This window comes from Streptopelia decaocto (assembly GCF_964273445.1).
Source record: "Streptopelia decaocto genome assembly, chromosome: 1".
Lineage (NCBI taxonomy): Eukaryota > Metazoa > Chordata > Aves > Columbiformes > Columbidae > Streptopelia > Streptopelia decaocto.
In genome coordinates this window covers 85,872,577-85,899,712 of record NC_138663.1, presented here as the reverse complement: position 1 = coordinate 85,899,712, position 27,136 = coordinate 85,872,577, and the positions used below count along the sequence as shown (strand labels likewise).

Genomic DNA, 27,136 nt, shown 5'->3' with positions numbered 1-27,136 from the left:
AAATTATTATTTCTAACATACGGCACATTGTATTTGTCATACACGCTTAGCCTTCAGTCATGCTGTCCATTGACCTACCTAGCTTTATGAGGATGTCATTCAGTTCTATCAAAGCACAACTTCGAATGTTCTTGAGTTATTCTCAGCCTCTGTACAGCTAATCTTGAGTCTTGAACTGAACTCTTTCTTTCACCCTGTTTTTCAAGTCACTGGCAGATCCAGCATTTCACTAGAGCTGGGATGTCCACCCCATCTTGCCTAAATTCCTTTGCAGTGTTGTCAATGAATCTCTGGCTGACTACCAATGTTCCCTCTCTTCAACTCTTTGACACCAGCCCTTCTTCCAGAGTTTATCTCCCTTTGTTCATCTGCACTGCTACCTGCCTGACAGTTTCAATCCTGGACTACGGCCCATTCCTTGTACAGTAGGTGATGACTGGTCTTCATTATTTGAGCATGATGTGCCCAGTATCCCATCTGCAGAGCTGGCCCACCTTGTGCCTGGGGCTGGACATGTGTGACAGAATGCTGTCCCATTTTTTGTGAGGTGTTTACAGTGAGAGTCCCAGGTCTCTTCCAGGGTCCCTTTCAACTTCTCTGTCTGGGTAACCCTTATAGTGATAAACAGTATTAACAGTCACTTCTTCAAAGCAGAAAACCAGTAGAAACTAGGCAGCTTATGTGGAATGTCACAATGGTGCATGATAATGGATCACATCCTGCACTGGCTAAAGAACTCTGTTATCTTCTGAATGGCCTTGGGAAAAAGGTGAGATTAACAGTGTTGTCATGTCCTGGAATCTTGGTTTTAAAAAACCCATCAGCACTACCTGTTGTCCCCACCAGTGCACAATGGGCAACAGGGGAGGAAGAGATACTATAGGGGGGAGAGTTCAGCCCCTCTCAGAAAGAAGAATGCTTTGTGCAAAAGAGCTGGGTGCACTAATCTTCCCCCACCTCAGGCTTCTGGAAACAGATATTACTGACTCAAGGGGCCAGGGCCACCGCCTTCCTGCCTGCCAGGTTTTTTGTGTCAGAACTAGTCAATTCTGTGATGACAGCACTGCCTTTGGGAGAACCTAAAAGTTGGCTCTGCATAAAAAAACAGGCAGAACAAGATAATCCAAAGTAGACAATGCAGCAGGAATTAAATATTGATATAGACAGTAACAATTAAAGCTTTGCTAGCATGTAAATAAAGATTGGCACATGGTTAGATGGAAACGAAAGGAAGGAAGAAAGAAAATAAAAATCTATGTCTTCAGGGGACATTTCTCTTGAAGTATTTTATAAGTAAGTCTTTCAGAACTGGCATGGGCATATTTCCTCCTGATACTTGACCACTGGCAGAAGCAGAATCCTGTATACCATGACTACTGGGTTAATGTAATAGCTGAGCTCTCAAGTCCTTAATACCTGTTGCAGCATTATGAAAGCATCTTCTTCAGGTGCTTGATTAGGAATCCAAAACAAGAGGGGAGAATGAGCCCTCAGCAATTTGGAATGAAAAGGAGGACTTGCCGTTGCCAGTACAGTCACCAGCTTTCCATCTTCACACTGAGCCATGAAGTGGAATTGTTTGCTGCTCTCAGGATGGGCACCCTACCAAAGCAAAGAGAAAAACATTGGTACCCACCAGTCCAGAACTGTTTTACAGGCCTGGATATAGCTACATAGACAGAAATTAAAACTCAGTGTGGGAAAACTGTCAAGAGAGGATTCCTTGCAACTGCGTGTTAGGAGGGTGTCACAGTTTAAGCCGAGCTAGCAATGTAACCATGATAGCTGCTTGCTACCTCCTTCACCCCCCCACCCCGCAAATATGGGAGAGAATCAACAGGGAAGGGAGAAACTTGTGGATTGAGATAAACACAGTTTAACAAAATCACACTAATCTATAAAATGGAAATAGAATATATAATAAAACATACTCAATGCGATTCCTCACGAACTCCATCCGCATTGAGCAGCCAGTGCCAGGAAACAGCACCTGGTCCCAACAACCAATCCTGGAGAGAGAAGAGAGGGGGGAAAAAAAAAAAAAAAAAAGGCAAAAAGGCCCAGAGGCCTCTCCAAAACAGCAGGATGGCTAAAGGCCAAACTAATGAAAGTCCCAAACAGAACTCCCCCAAACAGGTCTCGTCCTAGGTCTGAGAAGGTTCTGACTGTTCTTAACTATGAAGCATGATTCTAATGGGATGAAATATTCTTATTGATCAGTCTGGATGCCAGTCAAGCTCTGCCCCATCTATGCCCCCCTTACTAGCCACCTCACACCTGTGGGCAGAGCTCAGAACATCCTTGGCTCTCAGACCAGAGCAATTAAAAACATTAACTCTGTCCCAGGGTGTTATCTTCTTGTTCTCAAACTAAGTCCGAACAGTGACCATGCTAGATACAAAAAATAAAGGTTTCTAACTGCATGGAGGAAAATTAACTAGTCAAACCAGCACAGAGGGGGAATTGGAATTGTTTGTCTTTCATGTGGACAGACACTTGTAACGTGCCCAGGTTCACTTCCCTTGCAGGACCATTTGATCTAGTGAGGAAACAAACTGCAGAAGGAAGCCAAGGTTATTAAACTCTTGCTGGTGTATATGGAGACTAGTGAGGACGTGTCACTGTTGAGACAGAGTAAATGACAATCCATAGTAGATCTGGATACTGCCATTTAGTTAAGGACTACCAAGACTAGAGTTTTTAACCTGCTTAGTATCTTCCTCACTTTCCCCACTTTAGTCCAGCTGCTATCCATATGTACAACCAATACATTCTGCTTGCAGCTAGCAAGAAGCAGGCTTGTGCTCCAGAGTAGAAAAGTTCACTTTTGGACATCCATGCATACACACAATTATCTGCGGCCTGACAGCATTTACAATTTAAGTGGGGGGCTTTTTGCCTGCCATCAGTCCTACTAGTGACACGAAGTGCCTACTGCAGATCAAGAAAAGATGGAGAAAGGCTAAGGAAGCTGGGAAGCCAAACAAAGGTATTAAGTGGTGATTATTAGAAGTGAGACAGCATCCTTCACATAGCTGAGTTATGTCCAGTGAGTAAAATTGGAAGAATCATAAACTCTGGCAGGTTAAATGTAAAAATAAAATAAGGGATGTCAAAAAACAGAATGAGGAACAGGCTGTAAATGGGGTAAAAGCTCATATATCCTTTTTTAAACACTTCAGCTGTAGGAGTGTCTGTTGAGCCGTAAATTATCACTGCAGAAAACAAGGTAAGGCCATGGCAGGAGAAGAGCGTGCTCTTTATGGATGAACTTCAGAAGGTTCCTGAGCTTATTTATTTATGAGAAACTTGTAGAGGATCTGTCTGATATTGAAGTGGCTGTAGAAGGAGCTATAGGACACAAGAGCAAAATGAACCTTAATACTTTGGTGCAAGTGAATGATGTCCACCCAAGAGCTCTGACAGAACTCACACATGAAGTAGCTGAAATGCTGGTTAGGGTTACCAGCTTCTCACTTAAAACAGTCTTGGGCCCTGAGGCCTAGAAAGCTGACAGGTGTGACATCAGTTTTCTAATAGGGTTCCAGAGGAGATCCAATGAACTAGCAAAGCCTGACTGAGCCCATTATTAGAAACTGTAGTAAGAAAAAAAAACAAGGAAGGAAAAATAGAATATAATGAGGAGGAGACACCATGACTTTTGTAAAGAGAAGTTCTACCTCACAAACGTTCTGAAGTTACTTGAAGACATTGGGATGTATATGGATAAGGGAGCTCCTATTCCCAGAGTACGCTCAGGCTTCTAAACGTTTTCTGATAGTCTGTCATCAAATTCATTCCTTGAATGGATGAACAGTTGGTTGAAAGATAGTCAGCAGAGGATAAAAATAAATGGTCAGTTCTGACTAATCACAAATGATATCTTCAAGATTGAACAGGTCCTTAGGTGGACTCCTCAGCTCTGGCTGAGTAGAAATCGAAGAAGCAAATGCACTGTTAAGAATAGTCACACTGGAAAACGGGACAGAGGGGTAAACAGAGTGTCTTGGAGGCACTTCATTAACCCTTGGTGCATCTCACTTCAATATCATGTGCTGGTCTCAGGTTTGATGAAGAAGACTGGGAAAGTTTGGAGAAGTGCCAATGGAATGGTTTATGTACAAGAAGCAGCAGAGTCAGATAGGGCTCATCAGCTGAAGAGAGATCTGACAAAGGTTTGTAAAATCCTGACAGGCATGGAAAAGGTGACTTGGAAATGACAGTCCTTGGATTCTTCCAACATGAGCACAAAGGGCATCAGAAGAGCTTAGTAGCTTCTCTGTTCTAACGGGCTAGAGGAGGTGCTTTCCTCATAAAATGTAGATTTCCTTGCTGTAGGAGGCTGTGGATGTGAAAAGTCTGCACAGGTGCAGAACACAAATGTACAACGTCATGGAAGAAAAATCCACTGCAGGTTACCAAGCACAAAGACCTTTGGCCCAGGAAGTCACTGAGCTGCAAAATGTATGAGAGTATTCTGGGAAGTGTCACGTCCCATTTTACTCCTGTGTAGGCATTTGCTGTCGGCCATGGTCAGAAACTGGTCCTGTGGAGAAGAGCTGCTGATCTGACCTACTACAACTGTATTTATGTTATGTTTTTATGATTCTTCCATAAGAGAGGCAGTCACACTACCCAGAATATCTAGCCTGGATAAAGCATGAGCTGCTACATGGCTGGGAATGGCCTTACCAGGAATAATGGGAGGGTGAACTAGGGGGCAGCTTGCAAGTCCTTTCTGATAATAGGTGTTTTAATTAAAAGGCATTGCAATTCAACATGGAGTCTGTGACGGGGGTGGCGGGGGGGGAAAGAAGGAAAAGTTACAGAAACATCTAAAGAGAGCAGCTTGTACAATGGTCTCCTCACAGGCTTCCACCAGCTGCTGACGGTGTATTCAAGCCATGAGGCCAACACTTCTTTCGTAAACTCTTGGTTCCAGGATATCATCCATGCAGCCCTGACACGTGCTCTTGCCCTCGATAAAGCAGGGTCTTTTAAGTCTTTGTGGATTGAGTCCTGGGTATTTATGTTTCTATCTTTAGTTACAAAACACAGTGACACATTTTTAACTGTAAAGCCTTTAGCTAATCATTGATAGACTGATGCCTGTGAAAGAGTACTGTAGTTATTCAGAGTCTACAACTTCCTCTTTCAAAGTTTAGTGCTTCTATATTCCTTGGCTGTTTAAACCATATTTTTACCCTGTAGAGAGCAGAACTTGTGTGATATACAGATAGTATCCGGGGCTTTCCTTACTGTCTAAAACAGGAACATGTCCTAGCAGTTGTTCAGTTACCATTTCGCAAGCTGTGCCTCAGAAATTTAGACTTGAAGGTAAACCTTGGTATTTGCTGGAAAGAGAAATCAGGTTTTGTTACTCCTGTTGTTCCTGTTGCCCCTCCATTGGGGATTTTAAATTGGGCATGTGCCTTTCTGTATGAACTGATGCAACTGGGCTCTCCTGCTCCCCAGCTATGGCTGCATAGCTGAAGCTGCTATTTTGTGCCTGGGGGAAGAAAACATAAAATGCAGATCATTGCTTTTATATGAATATTTACTGACTAGATAAAGATATCAGCTCATACCTGAAATAGTTTATAACCTGGGTCCTCAGGTGTAGTGTGTGTGTGTGATGAACATACTGCTGAACCTACAAGAACCCACCAGGAGCCAGGGGTATGTATTGCTTTCTAAGAAGCCTAATGTCAGGAGGTAAACTAATTGAGATGAATGTTATGAAATTAAACAACAACAACAACAAAAAGTTGCATCCAGGGAATTCAGAAGTTTCTCCACTATTCATCTCTCTGACCCTACGGCCAGCCAGACTGCAGCTGGCCAGGAGAGGCAGGACTAGAACTGTAGAATCTTCAATATGGCCTTTGCAAGACTGTCTCCTAATGTGTGTCATAAAGAAGTGCAATGTCTTCACCTCCTGTCTGTACAGATGTCAGTCAACCCAGCAGTGATATCTGGTCAGGATATCCTATGGTTGTTCAGCAGAGCGCTCCAGTGCTGCACCAGAGCACGACATTGAGTTGGAATGAGGAGAAACATGGCATTCATCTCAACATTATGACTCAAATCTGACCTGGACATCAAAGCTACAGGTATCACCCCGTGGTAGATGCTAGAGCCTGCAGAGAAATGCGGTTACCTGCTTGGTAACCTACACTGCTGGTGGACAAAGTTCCTGCTAACACGTCCAGGATTGCAGCCCCGCTGCAGACAAGGCCAAAGTGAGTTGATGCAGTACAGACATTACTGTGGATCTGCAGACCTTGTGTCATGTGTTCTGACCTCAGAGCTGCCTCTGCTCTGTTCTCGCTCTGTTCTCTGCTGCAGCCGGGCAAGCAGCGCCTTCCTGGGAGCCCCTCGGGGATAAGGGGGAGGAGAGGGGAGCAGTCTCCTCTGTCTTTCCCCACAGTAGGCAATGCCTCATCCCTCCACAGAGCTCCTTCTTTTGCCATGTTCATCAGAAGGTGAGGTCTTCTAGGAACAGATCCTGGTTCTTCAGTGAGGTCACTGCAGCTGCACACCTTACGGGGGAGCTGGTCTACTGAGAAGGGCCAGCAGAGATGAGAAAGACAGAAAAAAAATCCTGCTTCCACCATCTCACCCATTATTCAAAGACTGAATACTGTGGCAATATTTTGATGTACTTCCATCAACATCACAGAAATATTAAAAGGTATTGCCAACCATGCCCTGCGCAGTACTACTGTGATTTTTCTGAACTCTCTCAGCCTGGCATTGATATAGGCAAAGAGGGAGGAGGGTATCTCTCTAGCTCTGGGGATTTTAGCTTGAGATAGGAGGATCCCAAAAGGAAACAGAGAAAAATGAGACAATTTAGCAAAACCAACAGGAATTAATGAAGTGATTCTGTTCTCCTGTACTTCCAGGTGAAAAGGCTTCATCAAAACTATATTGTCTGTTCTATGTCTGTGGGGCGAGGAGGGGTCTGCCTGCCCAGACAAATTGATTCCATTTTTCTTTTCCTTACATTTTTCCACCCAGGATCGTATGTTTGGGCACCCACAGGTGAGAGAGAGGGGACTGGCCTTACAAACTGTTGCAGGTGCTAGAAGCACAGCAGCAGCTATGCCACAGGGGTCTAGGGACAGCTGACAGCCAGGTGGCCCCCAGAGTCACCTCAACTTTCCGCAGATGAGATCTACAGAGTAACTAACAACATCCATTAAATGGGGGGGGGGGGGGGCGGAATCTGATAAGTGCACAAACCAGCAACTAACTTTTGAAGAAACATATGATGTGGATGTATTGCACCACAGTTGCCAGTATCAGCTTTCTTTCGTGCTGCAGTTTCTTTGGTCTACTTGTCAGGCTATACTAGATTGTGAATTTTGCAACTGCAGTTGTCCCTGGGATTAACTGCACTTGTCCACAGCATATGACAGTTTAAGGCACGAGGTGAAAATTACAGGAGTCAACACATGGGGACAGGTAGAATGTGATTACTTGAAACTATGCAACCAGGTGACAGGAGACAAAAAAAATATTATGGATTCTTCAGGCCTGTCATGTGGTGAGCAAGCTTGATTTGTTGTTCTTTACTGAAGTGCATTGGGCTTGGGGTTTTTCAATCAAAAGTCAAGTTTGTAAATTGTTTCTCAAGCACTCCCGTTTCTGAGTGATTGATCATTCAAGGATGGGTGATGCCAGCTGAGAGCATTTCTGCCAAGTGGTAGCAAGAGCAGGGGGAGAGGGATGTGTGTGTGTGACTGAAGCACTTCCGTGGCTGCTGCCTCTTCTCTGCCCCTGAAGGAGAGCTGTGGGCTTGCAGAGGTAGCTGGAAGGGACCAAAGAGGAATGCCAAATAGTTGATGGGGTAGCAGCTGGTAAGCAGAGCTTTACAGGTGGGTGCTGTCCACACTGATGGCTGTGATACCTTGTGCTGTCTATGTGGTTTGCACAGCCTCCATGTGTGTGTGATGTCTATGAGAGAAAACGTGCTACTGCTGTGATTAAGTGATTTTTAAGAGATTGAAGACTGTAGTAAATTGATTATTTCCAGTTTTGTCCCCACAGCGGATGTGTGCTGTGGTAGGGCTGTGACACACAGGCATTCACACTGTCTCTTTCTCTCTAGGTTCTCAAGCATCTGCGCCACTTAAATTTCACCAATAACATGGGGGAGCAAGTGGATTTTGATGAGTTTGGGGATCTGGTGGGAAATTACTCGATAATCAATTGGCATCTCTCCCCGGAGGATGGCTCAGTCGTTTTTGAGGAGGTTGGGCACTACAACGTGTATGCCAAGAAAGGGGAGAGGCTTTTTATCAATGAAAACAAGATCCTGTGGAGTGGATTCTCTAAGGAGGTAAGTGCTCACAGCAATGTTTCCCAAGTTGCGACAAGCTGAAATTGCAACTAACCCTGCATACTCCTGTATTACGGCTCCATTTCTCATTAAAAGACTCATTCATTTTGCTGTTTACATGGTCTCTGCCGTAGTCTTTCACACTCCTATTACACACTTCTGGAAATAACGGGCAGCTGGTTCTCTTCTCCTACACATTTGATGAGCTTAAGTATTAATGCTTTAAATAATACCTTTTTTCTGGCCCAGGTAGTTAGCTTGGAATTTTGTAATGCTGTTTCCACAAGGACAAGAAATTGAGAAAATGAGTCTGGTTGTTGACTAAGCCAAGTTTTCCTGAGCACCATAGTTTCATTACTGAAACAGCCGTTTCTTCCACTCCCAGTATCTCTGTATCAAGAAGTGACTCTTCCTGCTCCTCGTTAAATTTGCAGCTGTTTCTATTGGCTTTACCCTCCAAGTCCCAGGGCCTTCCACATATCCTTGCCTTGCAAACCAAACAGAACAAGCCCTGTCAGTCTTTCCAGGTTAATTTGGACATGGTCCTCAAATAGTGGGAGATGCCAGTACCTGTTAACTTTTTTTAATCTACCAGAAGATGCTTATGCAATCTCAAAAGTACGTGGTGTAGCCATTTACTTTATTCAGGCCTAAGTCCTTCTCTGCTTTCTTACATGTGTTAGATCTTTTCAGAATACCTGTATTGTCCCTAGCAGCCATGACCGTGTCTTCCCAGCATTATGGGAATGCGGTGCAGACATCTCTGGACAAGAGCCAGACGAGCTGCCACCATAGCCAGCAGCAGCCCACTCCAGCCTAGACAGAAATCCCGGCTCCCAGAGGCAACACTGAGCGGGCATATGGCTTGTGGTCTGGGAGCTGACACAGCGTTAGCTTAGAAAAGTCATTGGTCCTGCTCCAGTGTTTAGATGTGTTAAATCAGCACCTGATTTAATGAACAAGGCAATTCACTTCCAGGTGATTATTCACGTTGGCCAACAGATTGGACACCTGCTTCTGCAGTAGCGTAACTTGCCTAACACAACTACACCAGCAGTTAAGCCTTACCTTCACTCCAGATACCACAGTTTCACTTCTGGTTCAAATCCAGGCCCCTCTGACAGAGGAATGAGTCAGACATAGCACACTGTAGAAGAAATACTGAGCTCAGGCTTTTCTAAGCCCAGCGGGAGACTCTGAGCCCAAACTACAAGTGGAATTTAAAAAAACCCTGATATTCTAACCCCTTCTTCTGACCATTGTAAAATGCCACTGACACCTATTCCAACAGGCAGGATTTATTTTTTTTACCTTAAATTGAGTCTAAATTCCTCCAGCAGTGCAATATTTATCTTTGTTCTCTGTCCTAAACTTCAAAAAATGCAACTGGATGTTGCAGTGTCATACCAGGGCATGTAAATTGTGTGCCAGTGGAGGGGTTTGTAATCTCTCTGTCTCTTGCAGCTTTCTTTCCAGTTTATAGAGTTTGAATTTCTTCCAGATAAAAGGCTCTGCTCACGGAGTGGCCAGTACTTCACTCATTTAAACTTTCTATGCCTCTGTCATCCTCAAAAAAATATCAAATGTAGTTAATTGTAACTCAAGAACTTCAGCATTGGCCAGACTTGCAAAAGAACAAGTTAAAGAGTAGGTATGATAGATAGATTCATTTTGGCAGGAGTTGATGAAATTCCCCACAGAATACTTAAGAAGGCAGCCAAAGCAATCTCAAAAGTACCGAGCAATTCATCTCTGAGAAACTGGGAGGATGGGTGATGTCTCAAAGGATTACAGGAGGGTAATCATAATACCTGTTTTTAAAAGCAGATATGAGAGAGCCAAAGGAATTACACACAATAGAGCTGAGATTCAGTAATATAAAAGACTTGATAAAAAATATATATTAAACCATTTATAAACACTTAGAGGATAATAAACCGATAAGAAAAAGCCAGCATGAATTTGTCAAGATGAAATCATGCCAAACCAATTTAATTTGCCTCCTTGGAAGCAAAATCAGTTTAGTAGATAATGGGAAATCACTGCATTACTTCAGTCAGGCCTCTGATTCAGTCCTGTTCGAAATCACCAGTGACAGCCTAGGGAAAGACAGTCTCAACTGATGAAGTCCTCTTGGTGGATGCACAACCTGCTAAAAGACGGTCTCAAGGAACAGGTATTAATAGCAAACCATATTAATAGCAATAGGTTTTAACAGCAAGGAGTGCTTCAAGTGGGGAGCTGCAGGGATTTGCCCCGGATATGTGTCTGTCCAATTAATTATGCAATCCTGATTAACACCTTAGAAACAGGGTTCCCAAACTGTGCTGCAGCTGTACTTCAGAGTGACAGCCAATGGTGACTGCTCTCAGCTGCAGGCAAATACCAGAGTTACAAAATCAGTGGATCCACATAGGAGTTGGCACTACCAAGGACCTGCTTACCCTGTGGCTGAGGTCAATGCCTGCATACAGGCAATTTCCAAACCATACCCTGGACTCACTGCTGAAGTGCATCCACACAGGAGCTTCCTGGAGATCAGCAGGTTAGCAGCACTTGGGCAAAATAGCAGCAAACTTTCAAAAAGGTGAATGGAGGCTTCCAACCAGAGCTGCCCTTAGGTATGTACAGATGATGGTACCTTGCTGCCAGTGGAAGTTGTGGGTTTAACTACCCTGAGCTGAGAAAGCCATGTTTCATGTCACCTCTCTTTCTGTAATCTAGTTGGGAAAAGGTGAGCTGAACCTCATGCCATGCTTCTGTGTAGAAAAGGCCTAGACCTCCAGTCACTATGCTGAACACCTTGTTGTCAGTGTGCCTTAGGCACGCGGTGAGCATGCCCATGCAACCACTTGCTGCCAGGATACAACTGTGCCCAGGTGGGCTCACACACAGTGCAAATGCACAGCCAGCAGGTGACACAGCCCATCATTTGCAGCAACAGAAGTCTGGAAGCCTTCGGATCTGCTGATCTACATCTTTAGATGCTCAAGGTTCTCAAAACAGGGTCCTTCTTTCTTTCATATGAAAACACCTCTTGTTTACTTAGTTTACCTTTTTTTTTTTTTTTGTATGGGTTGGAGGGGTTCTTCAGAAGAACAGGAGGACGTGGGTTTCAAGAAATTGTTTTAAATCCCATAAATCACTAGCAGTCAATATATGATATATGGGATTGGCAATAAGCAGTCAGAGCCCATCATCTCCAAGGCTGACTGAAATTCCTGCCAGTAGAGATTCATTGTCTTTTAACCATCTAATGACTGTTTTCTGGCATGTGTATCATGGGTCACAGACCAGTTCATAGTGCCCACAACACAGTAGAGATTACAAAGATCTGCTGATCTTCCCTACCATCCCTTGATGTGTTCTTTCAAACAAATATAACTGCAGTAGGTTGGGGAACACCTATTGTGCAAAATGTGTCTGTTCTGTGGAGGGAAGATGGGAACCTCTGAGGCTCTCCATCCAGCATGCTAATCAAGCCATAACACCCTTGGAGGAAGCCCAAGGACCTGCTGTAGAAAGGCTGTACGTGGGACACTGACACCATTAACCCTCCTTTTCTTGCAGGTGCCTTTCTCTAACTGCAGCAGGGACTGCCTCCCGGGCACCAGGAAGGGCATTATTGAGGGAGAGCCCACCTGCTGCTTCGAGTGTGTGGACTGCCCCGATGGGGAGTACAGTGATGAAACAGGTAACACCCACAGAGCTGCTTTGGGTTTGGAGAGGACCACGTGAGGTGTCTCGGCATCACCTGCACCTGGGCTGAAGTCACTTCCCTGCAGTGCTGAGCTGAAGGTTCCCTCACCAGGAGCCTTCACAGAAAGCCTGGCGTAACTTCTGAAAAGCTTACAGGAGTTGAGTCCTGTGGTCCTCAGGTCCTGTCTTCTGCTAAGCCTGCTTGTCCCTTCTGCTTTGAGTTAGGAGAATTAAGAACTCGCATATAAGAAGCCTCTCAGGCAGTCACAAGCAAACTCTTTGCACTGTAGCAGTAGCTTTTGTTCCTCCAAAATCCTGGAGGAAGAAGACACTCCCTACCCTAATCCTAAATGTTGTAGTTATCTGTTTGCCTCCCTCTTTTCCTCATGTTGTCAGTGTTTTATTTCATGCTTTACAAAGAAAGAAAGTCAATTCCACCCCTGACTTCACAAGCAGAGAGGGATATTTCCCTTTACAGGCTCACCGACCACAGTTTCTGTTGAGCACTGGCACTGCAAAAGAGCAGAATCTCTGGGTCCTCTCCGTAGACATCTTTTGTGTTGGTTTCAGTGGGAGCTTGGACCAAGCCACTCAGGTTCTGCAGTGGATGGAAAAGATAACCTCAGTTTTAGAACTGGTTGAAAAATTCTGAATTTCCAACACCATTAGTGCTCCCTCAGTGCTGGGCATCCCCAGGGTTAATGAAGGCCAGTAAATCCTTTCAGAAGAGCAGCCCCCTCCACACTGCAGAGTGCTCGGAATCTCCTCACACCCCCTCCAGCAGCACTGGCCCCAGCACATGGTGCAGACCTTCCCTGAGATGAAAACCTCAGTAACCTGCTTGCAAAATGGAACAAGTGGTCTCCTTTGGGAGAATCTAATTTACATACTATCAGACAGGAATTATAATTTTTTTGCATGAACATATAGTACTACAGGATGCTTGGGAGTAGCATTTTCAAATTAAACAGAAGCAATTCTGGTCATGTGTAACAGGGGTTTTTTCATGTTTTTCACATTATTTTGGGAGCTAGAACTGGTGTTCTAGTGAAATTTGTGGGGCTGCAGGGGCAACTGCCTTCTGACTCCACAGTTTCCTGCTGCAATTTTAGCTGACGTTAATGCTCTTTATTTCCTGAGCTTGCCAGTTTTATAGGCATAGAGATCAATTTCACTACCAGTCTCATCCAGCTGAGACAGTGATGCTACTGAAAGAGATGATCTGTCGAGTCCTCTCCCAGCTGTTTGCTGCCACCCTTTGTCCAGGAGCAGTGCTGGCACTCAGGGGATCACAGAGTGAGTTGGATCAGGTCCCTGGTCTTCCTAAAAACAAACTTTTGGCAAGCTGAGTTTCCAGCTAGAAGGAGAAGCTATCTATCTGACCTCTAGTGCTAACACAAAGAAGGGAGCAGGAATGACCAGCCTTGGGGAAGGAGGGAGATCTGCTTTGCTCCCTTCAGTGGCAGCATGTTCTGTAAGACAACAGGGAAGGCACATCTTTAGGATGCAGAGCTGAAGAGCTGCCTCTGTCTCTGCTAGAGGTGGTTGAGCTCCCTGCTGTGTGAAGTTGGCTCTGCCTTGCCCACAGTTTGCCATAGGCCTCCAGCTGAAAGGCACAAGAAAAATAAAAATGGTTGGCTGGATGGATGAAAATTGAAATGACGTGGTGACGGAGTTTTTCACATGAACAGCTTAGCTGAGGCAACCAGTTATTATGGAAGCAGTATCATATCAGGTCACGCATGCTCCCCCCAACCACCCCTCCAGAACAAGAGAGCTTGAAATCCTGTGCCCTCACTAGCTGGGCATTCCTGGATTTCTTATTAGCATCAAGCTCTGCTCTGGGAGCTATGCTTCGAGCATCTGTCCATGCTCAGGTGCAAAGCCAAAAGGGAGGTTGCTGCTAAAGGAGGTTTCTGAATGTGTGTTCCCAGCCCATTGCTATCCACTGGGATCCTGAAGGCTGAGGTAGGTCGTGACTTCCAACTCACTGCTGTCAACCCCTTTCCACTGCCATCAAGGGAGTCATGGCCCTCTGCATGAGTGCACAAGACCCTTTTGAGTTGAAGAAGAAGAGCAGAAGCAGCAGGTCTTTGCCTTTTGATCCCAGCAGCCATTGGAGACATATGTTGCCATCCCAGTAGGCACAACTAGTGTCATGTTGAGGAAAGAGATGAAGGCATCAATTTTTCCTTTATAAGTATCAGCAGGACTCTTTGCTGGGTGTGGGGAGAGTGATATCATTAAGACACATCTTCCCCTGATGTTCCAGCATGAAATGAAAGATGGGAGTCAAGGGCATTGTCTACCTTCAGGGAAGAGCAATTTAAACACTTGTGAGACTCGCCTCCGTGGAATATGAAATAGGCTCTCAAAGCACTTAAGGAGGCAAGCACGTTTTTAATTTTCTCTGTAATAGAAACAGGCAGGATGTTTCAAATGATGATAAAAGTGTGAGAGGGATAAAGGCAGAGCAGATTATAAAAATGAAGGAACAAGAAAGAGAGAGGGACAGAGCCTGTATAACAGCTGATAGCAATCAAAGTTTGCAAAGTTTTGCCAGGAAATGGATTCCAAGAACATGAGTGCAAGGGCAGGACTTTTTTAAAACTGTAACTAAGTGTGCTTTGTGTTTTGCTATATAGCCCATGGGAGGCTGGTTCCTTCAGTGTAAAACACTCTGAGACACCAACATATGATTCTGGGAACCTGCAGACACCTGAAGGGAACACCCTGTATATTTAAGGTGAAGGCTGGTGCGTAGCTGCCATATATGTCATTCCACATTTCAGCCTCTCATTCTGAAAAACACTCCCTCTCCCTATCACTTCTTTTTCAGACGCAAGTGCCTGTGACAAGTGCCCTGAGGATTACTGGTCCAACGAGAACCACACATCCTGCATCCCCAAACAGATAGAGTTTCTGTCCTGGACGGAGCCCTTTGGAATTGCTCTGACTCTCTTTGCTGTGCTGGGAATTTTCCTGACCTCTTTTGTCCTGGGAGTCTTCACCAAATTTCGCAACACACCTATTGTCAAGGCCACAAACCGGGAGCTGTCCTACCTCCTCCTCTTCTCCTTGCTCTGCTGCTTTTCCAGCTCGTTGTTCTTCATTGGTGAGCCCCAGAACTGGACTTGCCGTCTGCGGCAGCCAGCTTTCGGCATCAGCTTTGTCCTCTGCATCTCCTGCATCCTGGTGAAAACCAACCGTGTCCTGCTTGTCTTTGAGGCAAAGATCCCCACGAGCCTCCACCGAAAGTGGTGGGGCCTCAACCTCCAGTTCCTCCTGGTTTTCTTGTGTACGTTCGTGCAGATTGTCATCTGTGTGATTTGGCTTTACACAGCCCCGCCATCCAGTTACCGAAACCATGAACTCGAGGATGAAATTATCTTCATCACCTGCCATGAAGGCTCCCTGATGGCCCTCGGCTTTCTCATTGGCTACACCTGCCTCCTGGCGGCCATCTGCTTCTTCTTCGCCTTCAAGTCTCGAAAGCTGCCTGAGAACTTTAATGAGGCCAAGTTCATCACCTTCAGCATGCTGATCTTCTTCATTGTCTGGATCTCCTTCATCCCTGCTTATGCCAGCACATACGGCAAGTTCGTCTCTGCCGTGGAGGTGATTGCGATACTGGCTGCCAGCTTCGGGCTCCTGGCCTGCATCTTCTTCAACAAAGTCTACATCATCCTCTTCAAGCCCTCCCGCAACACAATCGAGGAGGTGCGCTGCAGCACAGCCGCCCATGCTTTCAAGGTGGCTGCCAGGGCCACGCTGAGACGGAGCAACGTGTCACGCAAGCGCTCCAACAGCCTGGGGGGCTCCACCGGCTCCACACCTTCCTCCTCCATCAGCAGCAAAAGCAACCACGAAGACCCTTTTCCTCTACCAGCCTCCGCTGAGCGGCAGCGCCAGCAGCAACGTGGGTGCAAGCAGAAAGTCAGCTTCGGGAGTGGCACGGTCACCCTGTCGCTGAGCTTCGAGGAGCCGCAGAAGAACGCCATGGCCAACAGGAACGCCAAGCGCAGGAACTCCCTGGAGGCCCAGAACAGCGACGACAGCCTGATGCGGCACCGGGCCCTGCTTCCCCTGCAGAACAGTGAGCCCCTAAGCGCTGAGCCCAGCTTCCAGGCAGCTTCCAGCCCGGAGAGCAGCTCGCAGGAGTCAGTGGTGGGAGACGCCAAAGAAGAGGTACCAAGCGCTGAGGCGGAGCCTCCTCTGCTGTCAGCTAACTCCCGAAATTTTATAGGCACTGGAGGTGGCTCTGTCACAGAGAACACGGTACATTCCTAACGAAAGAAGATCATGAAAAGCACATCAGCCCCTCAAGAGGAACTTGCTCACCTCTTGCTTCTGAACGGGAAAGACAACAAAGACACGCTCCTGTGACACAGCCCCACCACACTGTACTGTTAGCGCCGGCAGGGTAATACACGTGCCTCCAGAGGAAGGAGTGTGTCTGGGGAGCCTTGGACTGAATTTGCATTTGCTTTATTGAAACCAGGACATCTCAGAAGGACGAGTGAAGATCTCCTCTGGTGGGCCTTAAGCAGAAGTCTGCATGCTGCCTTGCCTCTGTAAGCTTTTCCTGCCAGACTGCAAATCAGCTGACTATGGGAGGCATTAGGCAATCCACTATACTCTGCTTTTACATTTATGTATAATATTCCTCTTTCCCACTATGTATAATATTCCCTCTTTATCCAGTATATGTGATCTGTAACCATGTGCATCAGGACTCTCAGCTCTACAGAAGCAAGGTACACAGCTTCACTTGGGAAAAGTTCGGTTGTGGGGAGAATAAAAAAAGCCCCAACATCCTGCATGCTGTGTACAGCCGAGGGTGTGAACATGTAAAGTATTTATGTGACAGAGTGCCCTGCTATTTATATTTAGTAATGTCCCAATCTCTCCTTTCTGCCCAGCAGGAAATACTGGACAGTACTCTTCATAGACTCCATTGCACTAGACCAAGCTACTAGGTTGCTACTGTTTTCCTCCAGCTGAGGTAGCTTTACCTCCAGCCTACCTGCTTTGGTGGAGGGGGAACAGCTTGTAAATCCCCCCCTAGAGAACGCTGCGAGAGCACAATGAGATGTATCCGTGATTATGTCGCTCATAGTTGTATGCTTAACAAAGTGTTGCTGCTGTAATATTCCACATGGCATACATGGCTAACCCTTTCACACCATAGTCAGTGTTGTGCTTTCCCATATTAATCTGCCTCACACCTACACAGAGCATTGTGCTACTCCTGACGACACTGGTGGGCCTGAAACACCACAAATGAAACAAGGTGAAATGGAGGAGTTAGGGGTGGAGAAATAACCCCAATGTGGCAATACGATTGCAGGAACGAGTGAGTATCTGAAGTGTATGTGCTGGTAGGTAGCAGGAGGAGGAGAACATACAGGCCTGGGCTCTGAGACATGCACACACAAATGGGTAAACTGTATATGTTTTGGCTCCTACAGGCCACCTACCAGGTTATTTTCTTCTTGGCCCATCTTGAAGAGAGGGCACCTAGCACAAGGAGGGCGGATGTACCTAAAGAAAAACAGTAAGAATTTCAGCAAAGAAAACAGCAGAACTTCATTATTCATGACACTTGTTCCACTCCCCCAAAAGCAGACATAAGTGCTACTGATTTTGCAAGGTATTCCTGTTTCTTCTCCATCCATGCTGGAAATGTTGTAAGTAAGAGAGTCATAAGAAGAGATATTTACTGCAGCCTGATGAGAGAAGAAGTGTCCCTCAACATCCTGGCAGGAAGGGGTAGGGTTACATTGCAGAATTTATTTCTCTCTTCCTAGATCTCATGTGCAAGAACAAGCGTCTGGCACAAAGTCAGTACCCTTCCTCATCAAACATGAAGGTAATCCAGACCACTGTGGAAAGGTAGACAGGCCTGCAGCTTAGTGTGAGCAGAAATGGAATGAATGTGTGGATGCGTTGAGGAAAATGCCACAATTCTTTTGTTACTGTTTTTGCTTGGTTGTTCTTTTGCCAGGGCAGGCAAATAAAACTTACAGGTGACATTGCTGCATAAAAACTTTGTTTTGCCACCTCTACTTGTTACTGATAAGGAAGAGGAGTTTGGGCTTAGTAGAGCACAGTGAAAGTCCATAACCCCAAGGAATGTGCTGGTCAGACAAGTTATTTTAGCCTTCTTGTTGACCTGTTATATCCACCTCAGCATGGGCTCAAATTTTAGTTACACCATGGAAGAATCAATCCAACTTTAACTGTAAGGCCTTCAAATTATAATATTTGATTAAAGCTATGGCACAGCTGGTTAAAAGAAAAAAAAAAAAAAAAAGGAGTTTGAAAATATAAATCCTTGTGACCACAATTTTGGAAACCACATTCTACCACTGGACCCAGTCAGAGTAGCTCATTGCTTCTGAAAAAACAGGTTCCTTCACCAGGCTGCTGAATGTGGCCTCTAGGTTTAGTTTAGGGGGAGGAATTAAGACTCGTGGTCTCTTGAGTCTAAATGCATGAACAGAGATGGGCACTAGATGGCAGAAAGGGCTAACAAAAATAAAATAATACTTTGGTTATGGCCCACACCAAAAATGTCAGTAGCCAAATAGTTTTAGTGCTGTTGAATTATTCCTACAGGCCAAAACCAGAACAGTAACCCCTGAAGTGAAGCTGACAGCACTGCTTAATGAATGAAACAAAATGACACAGGATACAAACTGAAGAGACTGCACTAACACATGCAACATGAGAAACAGAAAGTCACCATCAGCTGCCTTGTTTGGAGAACTGTATTCACTGGCTATGCACACAGTAGAAAATGTTGACATTTGGGTGTTTTTCATTCTTTGGGCAGTTTTCATTCTTTAGGTGTTTTTTTGTTCTTTACATCTACTTAAAAGGAATGTGTGCGCTGGCACACGATGGGCTCCAACAGCTGCCGTAGTTTTACAGCAACAGACCAGCTGTGCTCAATTTGCTGGGGAACCCTCACCCACCCTCACTGCATATGTACCCTGAGCTCTGAGCATCAAGCTCCACGCACTGTGTGACAGCTGCTGCTGCAGCCTCTTCTGGTGATGCACACACTAGATACTAGGGAAGCCCAGTAAAAAAGGACCCTTTTCGTGAAAGTGATTTGCAACCAAACCCTTTTTTCCCATGCACAGAGGAGAGTATATGTTCCCATCCTGCCAAGTCCAGGAGAAGAGGTAGTTTGCTCAGACACCTGTCTGTGTTTCGCACAAGAAAATACTGATGAAGACAAGTTGGGTAACAACCTTATTTCGAAAGCTCAAGCCTGCAAACTTCCACTGGCATGTCACAACAGAAGCTGTCCACATGCATGGCTGTCCCACCCTGTAGCTCAAACATCTACTGGAAAGCACCTGCCAATGTCGGTGTTTCCCAAACCACCTGGCAGAGAAGCAACAGCAGTGGGGGCAGAGGCAAAGAGTATTATCAACTCCATGGTGGGATATCCATTGGCAAACATGGCCGATGGGCAGGGAACCATCCCAGTGAGCAGCCTGATCCTTCAACCTCTGCTCACAAACCCAGCTGAGCTGTGCTGGCCCAAAGCCCCAGCAGAACATTTACTTGCTCTCCACAGAGGAGTAAGATAATACCAAGGAAAAGAAATTGTTCTTCTCTGGTCTGTTTCATCCTTCTCACCATGTCCCCCTTACCAGTTCAGGAAGTTGATTCAGTATGCAATACCTGCTGTGGTTAAATTTAGGGCTATATTTACCAAATGTACCAAGAAGTGCTGGGAAGCAGGCGGAGGAAGGTAGGTTTTTGCTGTTGTTTTTGCAAGAAATCTGGATGTGTAAATCGCAGCGAAATTTAGCTAAAGGCCTGAACATTCAGACTGCATTCTCATCAGGGGAATTCCTCAAAGGCTGGGCAATTCATGCAGCTTTTGGTTTGCTGGCTGAGAAACAGCAAAACCAGCCTGGGAGAGGGAATTAGGAACACAGCAAACAAGGGAGTCATGTACTGGGAAACTTTACAAGTAGATGATAGCTGCTGGAAAACATGACAGGCTGGACAAGAAAGCAGCTCATGAGAGCCCTGTCCTGACACAGGCCTCTCCCACAGGTGTCACCGCCGAGGACAGGCTGCAGACCTCCTGTGGGTCATTCTGCCGGCAGCTTTCATTGCACCTCTTGCTTTTAGCATCTCTTCCTTCAGCTAGCGACTGCAGCCTGTCATGGGGCGGGACGCGTTCTGCCATGCCCAGAGACACCTGGTCCCGCTGTGCTGCACTAAAATTTCCCCGGCCCTGGAGCGACCGCTGCCCCCGCGGGGGTGACTGGGGCCCGGGCGCTCCCGCCCCACAGCTCGGGAAGGCCAAATGCAGGTTTGAGCCCCCGCGTTGTGCCCGGGCCCCGCCGCGCCGGCAGCCCCGGCCCCGCCCGAGCGGGAGGGCCGGGGCGGGGCGGCGCGGAGCAGAGCAGAGCGAAGCGGCTGCCATCATGTTGTGCGGGGGCGCCTCGGCGGCCCGGGCCGCCACCCCCGAGACGCAGCAGATCGCGGAGGAGGTGAGGGGGCTGCGCTGCGGCCAGCCCGGGAGGGACCCCCGGGCCCGCGAAGGGCCTGGCGGCGGGCGCTGGCCTAGCCCGGGGCGGGCCGGCGGGTCTCCCGGGGCTTCTCCCGCCGGGCCTGCTGGCGGTCGGAGCCCGCCGGCTTGGGCTGGCAGCCGCCGGCGGCCGGTGTGACAGGACGGCTGGGGCCTCGTCCCGGTGTAGGGATTGGCGGGGAACTCGGGTGTTCGGCCATTGCCCAGCAGGGCTGAAGGCGGAGACGCCTTTCCTCCCCCCTCGGCTTAAAAGCAGGAAGAATGACTGTGAATGTGCTGAGCGGTTCCTGGCGCTCTGGAGCCCTCCCTCTGCCTGCTTGGCCTCGCGTGGTTTTATTGCATCCAGGCAGGGCAGGCTCAGAATCTTAAGGGGACATTTTGGAGGGATTTAGAGAGCAAGTGGTGACCGTGTTGAGTGCTCGGGGTCAGCCCTGGTGCTGCGGGCCCCGTTACTGCTGCCGGTGTCTGTCCCAGCTACAAAAGGTCTATTAGCTTGAGGAAGGAGCTCAGGAGGTTCTTGCAAAGTCTAAATCTTGTAGCCACTTTGTTGTTGGTGTTGGAGGACGAATAAAACTTCTCTGCTGCTGCTTCTATTCCCCAAAGCAGAATTCAACTCTGCACGCTCACAGCTCCAAACCCTGATGCCACTTACAGGATAGATGAATGACAGCCCATGTTAATGGAGCAGCACCTGCTTTTGCTCTAAAAATGCCAGGGTACAACTAAGTTCTTCTTTCAAAGCACGTGGTCTTGTTTCAGTCATGAGTGAACTCAAGTTCCTTCTGCTTTTTGGTTTTATCAGCCAGGGTGTGTCAAGCCAGTGGAGAAAGATGAAAGACAAGCTCCCTAGGCTGCAGCAGTTACTAAACATATACAGAGCACCTGAAGGCACAGTCATTGAAATTGAAGTTTAGCTTGTAGAATCTGATGATCTTTCATTACAAAAAAAAAAAAAGATATGTGCATCTCCTGAGCACTAACCTGAGTCTGCAGGAATGAGTACACTACTGAGAATTGCTGAGAGAGTCATAATAATTGTTTTGACCTGAAGAGGTCTACGTGTCATGTTAAAGATAACATGCTTATGCGATTAGTGTTGCATATAGTCTGAAAACTAGATTTGTTTTGAATCCTGAATTTCCATTCTGTGGCAGGCTGTGGTGGTTTAGTAGTCCAAATATAAGATGAAGAGTAAAAACAAAACCCATCTGGAATCAGACGTGAATGGAATTAACAAAAAATCTGGCATTTTAATTTAAATTACCTAAATATTTCAAAGCTTATCCAGCTTGTTTTGACTGCCAGCTTGTATTACTTTATTTAAAATACATGGGAAAACTCGAAACTGAAATTTGCCTGTGAAGTTGTGTCTGTTTTCTTAAATCAAGGTAGACTTCTAAAATTACTTTGTTTGCTTAAAATCAAATGTTTGTAGAGATTTTTTAGAGCCTGCCAGTTTGTTTGCCATAAATGCATCTCCTGTTCCTGCTTTTCCAGTTCTTGCCTCCATTTTATTGTTTCGTAAGAACAGCAGCGATGGCCAAACATCGGTCAGATTTGTGGACCTGGCAAGTACTGCTGCTTGCCCAGAGCAGGTACAGTGGGAGAGTAGGACAGCTTCCTTCTGACAGTGTCTCTGGCTCAGGAGTCCCACAGGAACTGCCTCTCCACAGCAAGGATTTCCACCCAGGCCTGTTCAGTCCTTGGCTTCCTACTGGCACCTGTGGCAGAGGTTAGTTAGGGTGATTTTTTTGAACCATCTGCTTTTCAGTAACTGCTCTGGGAGTAAGGAAACAGGCCACGCAGAACAACAAAGAACCTTCAGGGCATGATTGAATCACAGATTTTTTGGGTGGGAAAGGGCTGCACCTCCTGCCCAGCACAGGGTCAGGAGGCCCAGGCTGTTCAGGGCTTTGTCCAGTCGGGTCTTAAAAACCTCTGAGAACAGGAACTGCACAACTTCTCCGGGCAGGCTGCTGTTCTGCCAGTGTCCTCATGGGAAAAGCTCTTCTTTATATCCGGTCTCAACCTCCAATTTCAACTTATGACCATTGAGTCTCATTCTTCTGCCCCTCTGTAAAGATCCTGGCTTCTTGTAAGGACTGGAAAGCTTTTATCCAAAGCTTTTATCTTCTCTTCTCCAGGCTGAGCAAGCTCATTTTCTTCCTTTCCTCACAGCATGAGTGCTCCAGCCATCTGACCTCGCAGTGGCCCTCTGCTGAGCTGGCTACAGTTTATCGGCATCTTTCTTGTACTGGGGGCCCAAAAATGGGCACAGTATTCCACATGTGCTCTAACAAACACAGTAATCGTTTGCCTCTCTCTTCTGGTGAGGCTCCTGCTGATGCAGCCCAGAATGCTATGACCTTCATTATCACCAGGGCACAGTGATGGCTCATGTGTGGTGCACTGTCCATCAGGACCTCCAGATTTAGACTGACATGGTGAACTAATATGGTGGGCAGTACCAGGTCTTTCAAAGAGTATTTCTGGGCTCTCCCTCTCCGTACTGCATCAGAATGCCCATTGTCACATGCTGCGTTGAGTCATTGTCACAATAACATCCTGACAAGCTTGCAGCCACGTGTCACCCCCCGCTGCCTGGGGTCATGAAGCTTAGTGTTTGGCTTTCTGGTGGAAACAAAATGTGCTGAGCCAGGTCAGTTTGGAGACTTGAGAAACCAACCTTGCACAGCACCTAGGATTGCTAAAGGAGCACAGGACAGCACAGGGTCCATGGGATACGTATGCCCACCCTCTCACCTGCTGCTTAAAATTCGTAATAGTAGCTCTAGTGATGGAAACTGAAACCACTTGCTCCGTCCTCTGACTCAGGAAGGACTGAATCACTGCACTTCCTGGGGCTGTGCTCTTCCTTGCATCTTCAAATGCAAAGTTGTTGAATGCGCTTTGATTTCCATATGGAAAAAAAACCATATATACAAAAGCATCCAAACATCATTATCCTACTTTCGATGTGCTGTCCATGGCCTGGAAGAAGTGGAGAGTGTATGACCTCTGGGGGATGATGTACAGTATGGTCACAGCTCTCAGCAACAGGACAATCACTGATCACCTGTCTTGGGAAGGCACCAGACTTCAGTCCTGCTCCTTCTCAGTGGGAGGATGTACCCTGTGGCAGGAATTTTCTGTTCCTGCTTCACCTAGAGCACCTGAGCAGTGGCAAACTGGCACTTGTTTTCCTCCAAGGAAGCAGCTGGAATTCAGGCAGGATAGCAAATATGTTCATTCTCCTTGACTTTAGGAAGAAGGGGGAATACACCATATCACTGCAAAGAGAAAATTACTCACTGCTGGTACTGATGCACTGGGAGTGGAGGGGGGGCTACACAATGATGTGGTGCAGGAGGTAAGGCCTGGGTAGACCTGCACTTGCAGCAAGGACTCCCAAGACTAATTCATATTGCCCTTATAAACAAAGCCTGAAATCTTCTGCTTCCCTGACCAAGAATATTACCATGTGGCTACAATGTTCTAGAGAGCCAAGTGTGGGAAAGAAGAGCGGCAACTCTTGTGAGTTCATGCCTCCCACTGAGGTATTGGACAAGTTATTCTGACTTCTTGAGCACAGGTTTTGCACTCTGGAAATGGGGATGATAGCTCAGAAGCTTTATGGTTCATTTATTTTTTGGAAAATATTTGCAGTTTGAAAACATTATAGATTCCAGCAGATGTGCTGGAAGAACTGTCAGATTTGTGTTGTGTTGTAGGCTTGGGTAGTTTGCTTTGAAAGCTTGATATTTGGATGTCTGTCTGTTCTGTGATGCTGGGTGTGTAATAACTTGTTCTGAATTTGAAAAGGGAGGTAATGCTGAAGACGGCCCTTTTTCTTGTAAGAATGATAAATGTGAAAAACTTCTCTTTAAAAATGTGTAGTCTTGTGCATGTAGGTACTGAATCACTTCACATTTGTTGTTAGATATACAGAACAGAAGCTGAGACATAATAGAGGAAATAATTTGTCAACATAAACCTTCTAGAATACCCACACAGTTCTCTGTTCAAAGCTCCAGATTTGATGTTAGTCTGTGACGACTGAATCACACCACTCTCTTGGCTTTGCTGCCTGTTTAGATTTCTCATATTTCTTGAACACAAAACTTAACATGATTCATTTTGATCATTTAATAACTTGGAAAAGCAGGAGCTCTGTGTCTGGGAATTCAGCAGTAGTGACCTGAAGGTTGCAAAGGCATATTTATATTGTGGGCCTTAAGTCCTAAGTACTTGAATCTTGCATCATTCTTAAATAAACTGTTGTTTTGTTAAGGTGAAACCTCAGCTAGAAGAAAAAGAAGGGAAAACCTTTGATGTCTTCACTGCAGTGGAGTTTAAAACTCAGGTGGTTGCTGGAACAAACTACTTCATCAAGGTAGAGGACACTGGGCAATGTTGTTTGTTGTTTGGTTGTGGTTTTTTTTCATTAACACATATAGTATTTGGAATGTTGTCTTTTTTTCTTTACTTACCTAGAGAGGGATGCTTATGATTTGGCCTTAATAAGAAAAAAATCTATACATTAAAAAAAAAAAATCCACCCCCCACCTCCCAGCCCATCACCCTGTATTAAATGGAGATGAGAGTACTTCCCTGTTTTCCTAATGATTTTTACTTTTCAGTTATTTTATGAGACTTAGATTTGGGGATAATTACACATCCGTGATGGTGAGCACTAACATCACATTAAGTGAAGTCCAGATGTGTAAAGATACAGTGAAGTGTCAAACTGACTGTGACTCTGCCTGTAGTGATGCCACACACTAAACCAAGTGCCTGTGAGGAAAGCATTGAAGTGCTGCTTGTGCCAGATAAGATTAGAGCATTTTACATGTATGTAATGTATTAATCACTTCTATGCAGCTCTGGTTCCCTAGATGTACATTCCCTGTCTCAGGCATAGGGAGCATTAACAAGCATAGAAGGATTAGAGGGTCATAAAGACATAACTCCACAAAGTCATAACTCCCAGTCTGGTTTAAAACAAGACCACACCTTCTGAGGTGATGGTTTTTCTTACCACCTCTCTGCTTCACCACCTTCAAAACACACCAGTCTGCATCACCCCTCTTGCTGAAGGTTGCTGTTATTCTGTGGAACTCACAGGTTTTTATGTTTTGCAGGTCCATGTTGGCAATGACAAGTTCATGCACCTGCGGGTTTTCAAGAGCCTTCCTCACGAGAACAAGCCGCTGAGTCTCCACAGTTACCAGAGCAGCAAGACTAAGCATGATGAACTGGCTTTTTTCTAGCAAGCTTCTATCTTGTGTGTTTTCCTAATGGGTTCTTATGTGCATTTTCTATAGTGTGCAAAATGTTGATTCCTGTGCCAACAAAGGAGAAAAGAAAGTGTCTTTTTTTTTAACTTCCTACTGGAAAAAATCAGTTGCTTTTATGCCATTCCCTTCCTGTGCAATATCTAAATTTTAGAGTCACGTGGTTCTCCTTTCACCTGCACTAATGCAAATCCAAGTAGCTGCACTGACTTCAGTGCAACATAACTGCAATACTGTTGCTGAGTCCTGTTTCTGGACTTCCTTGGGTTAGAAACTGAAAGGGGAGTGGCACTGGCATTCTGTATTTGCAGCAAGGAGCGAGAGGAAAACCCACATCTTTTCTGTGCTATTTTGCAACTGTGAATATATCTGTAGGTTTAAATCGTGCTATGTATTTTCTTGGCAAAGACCTGAAGAGAGACCCGAGCCAAAGTGGTTTTGAAAGCAAGAGGAGGGTTGTAGTCTTTTGAAACAAACATTCCCTTGGTAATCATGTTGATCTGCTTGCAGCAGTAGGATATAATGCCCAGTAGAGGGGGTATGAGTTTAAAAACAGAACTGAACTTGCTGCTTTTCTCAGTCCTAAGGAAAAGTCCTGGAAAAGAACTTAAGCTGGACAAGCATTTCTGCATTAATAACAATAAACATTTCTCTTTAATTGAAAGGGCATATTTGACTTTGAGTAGTGTTTCACTGTTCTCTGTACTGGTTTTCAATATTGGTTATGTTGCTCAGAGTTTTTTTTTCCCATGAGTGTTTTTCATGTTCCTTATAACCTTAGGTTTATTCCAATCTTTTAGTTAGAAATTAGAAAGGAACACTAAGGAAAATGCAGTCCCACTGTGCTGAGTGGAGCAAGGCATCTGCTGACAGAGGGCATAGGAAAGGCTGCGGCACTCGATGCTGCCTTTGTCTCGGCTTTTATTGGTAGGACTTGCCTTCAGGAATTTGAGGTCCCTAAGATGAGTAGGAACGTCTGGAGAAAAGACTTTCCTCAGCAGAGCTGGATCGGGCATGGGGCACGCTTAAACCAGACTTAGGCAATGCTATGGGATGTGAGGGGATGTATCCATGGATGCTGAAGGTCAGTGTCACTGCAAGGCCACACTCAACAACCTTTGAAAGGTCATGGGCACTGGGGGGAGGTTCCCCAGGACTGGAAGCAAGAAAATGTCAGTTCTATGTTGAAGAAGGGCAAGAAGGAGAACCTGGAGCACTACAGGGTCATCAGCC

At 45.9% G+C, this 27,136-nt stretch overlaps 2 protein-coding genes across 2 annotated transcripts in view; both read left to right on the top strand.

The window, feature by feature from the left end:
- The window catches only part of CASR (calcium sensing receptor), a gene marked incomplete at both ends in the record, with an annotated part of 43,332 nt that extends 26,996 nt beyond the window's left edge, over positions 1-16,336 (top strand). The window contains 3 exons of the mRNA XM_082052822.1: positions 8,117-8,347; positions 11,918-12,041; positions 14,886-16,336. Coding sequence (XP_081908948.1) covers positions 8,117-8,347; positions 11,918-12,041; positions 14,886-16,336 — 1,806 coding nt within the window. The remainder of the gene's footprint in view (positions 1-8,116; positions 8,348-11,917; positions 12,042-14,885) is intronic.
- Positions 16,337-20,440: 4,104 nt separating this feature from the next.
- On the top strand, positions 20,441-26,572 carry LOC309443763 (cystatin-B-like). The gene is made up of 3 exons (XM_082061017.1): positions 20,441-20,571; positions 24,901-25,002; positions 25,751-26,572. The coding sequence occupies exons 1-3, from the start codon at positions 20,506-20,508 to the stop codon at positions 25,877-25,879; spliced, it is 297 nt and encodes a 98-aa protein (XP_081917143.1). The 5' UTR covers positions 20,441-20,505; the 3' UTR covers positions 25,880-26,572.
- The last annotated feature ends 564 nt before the right edge of the window (positions 26,573-27,136 follow it).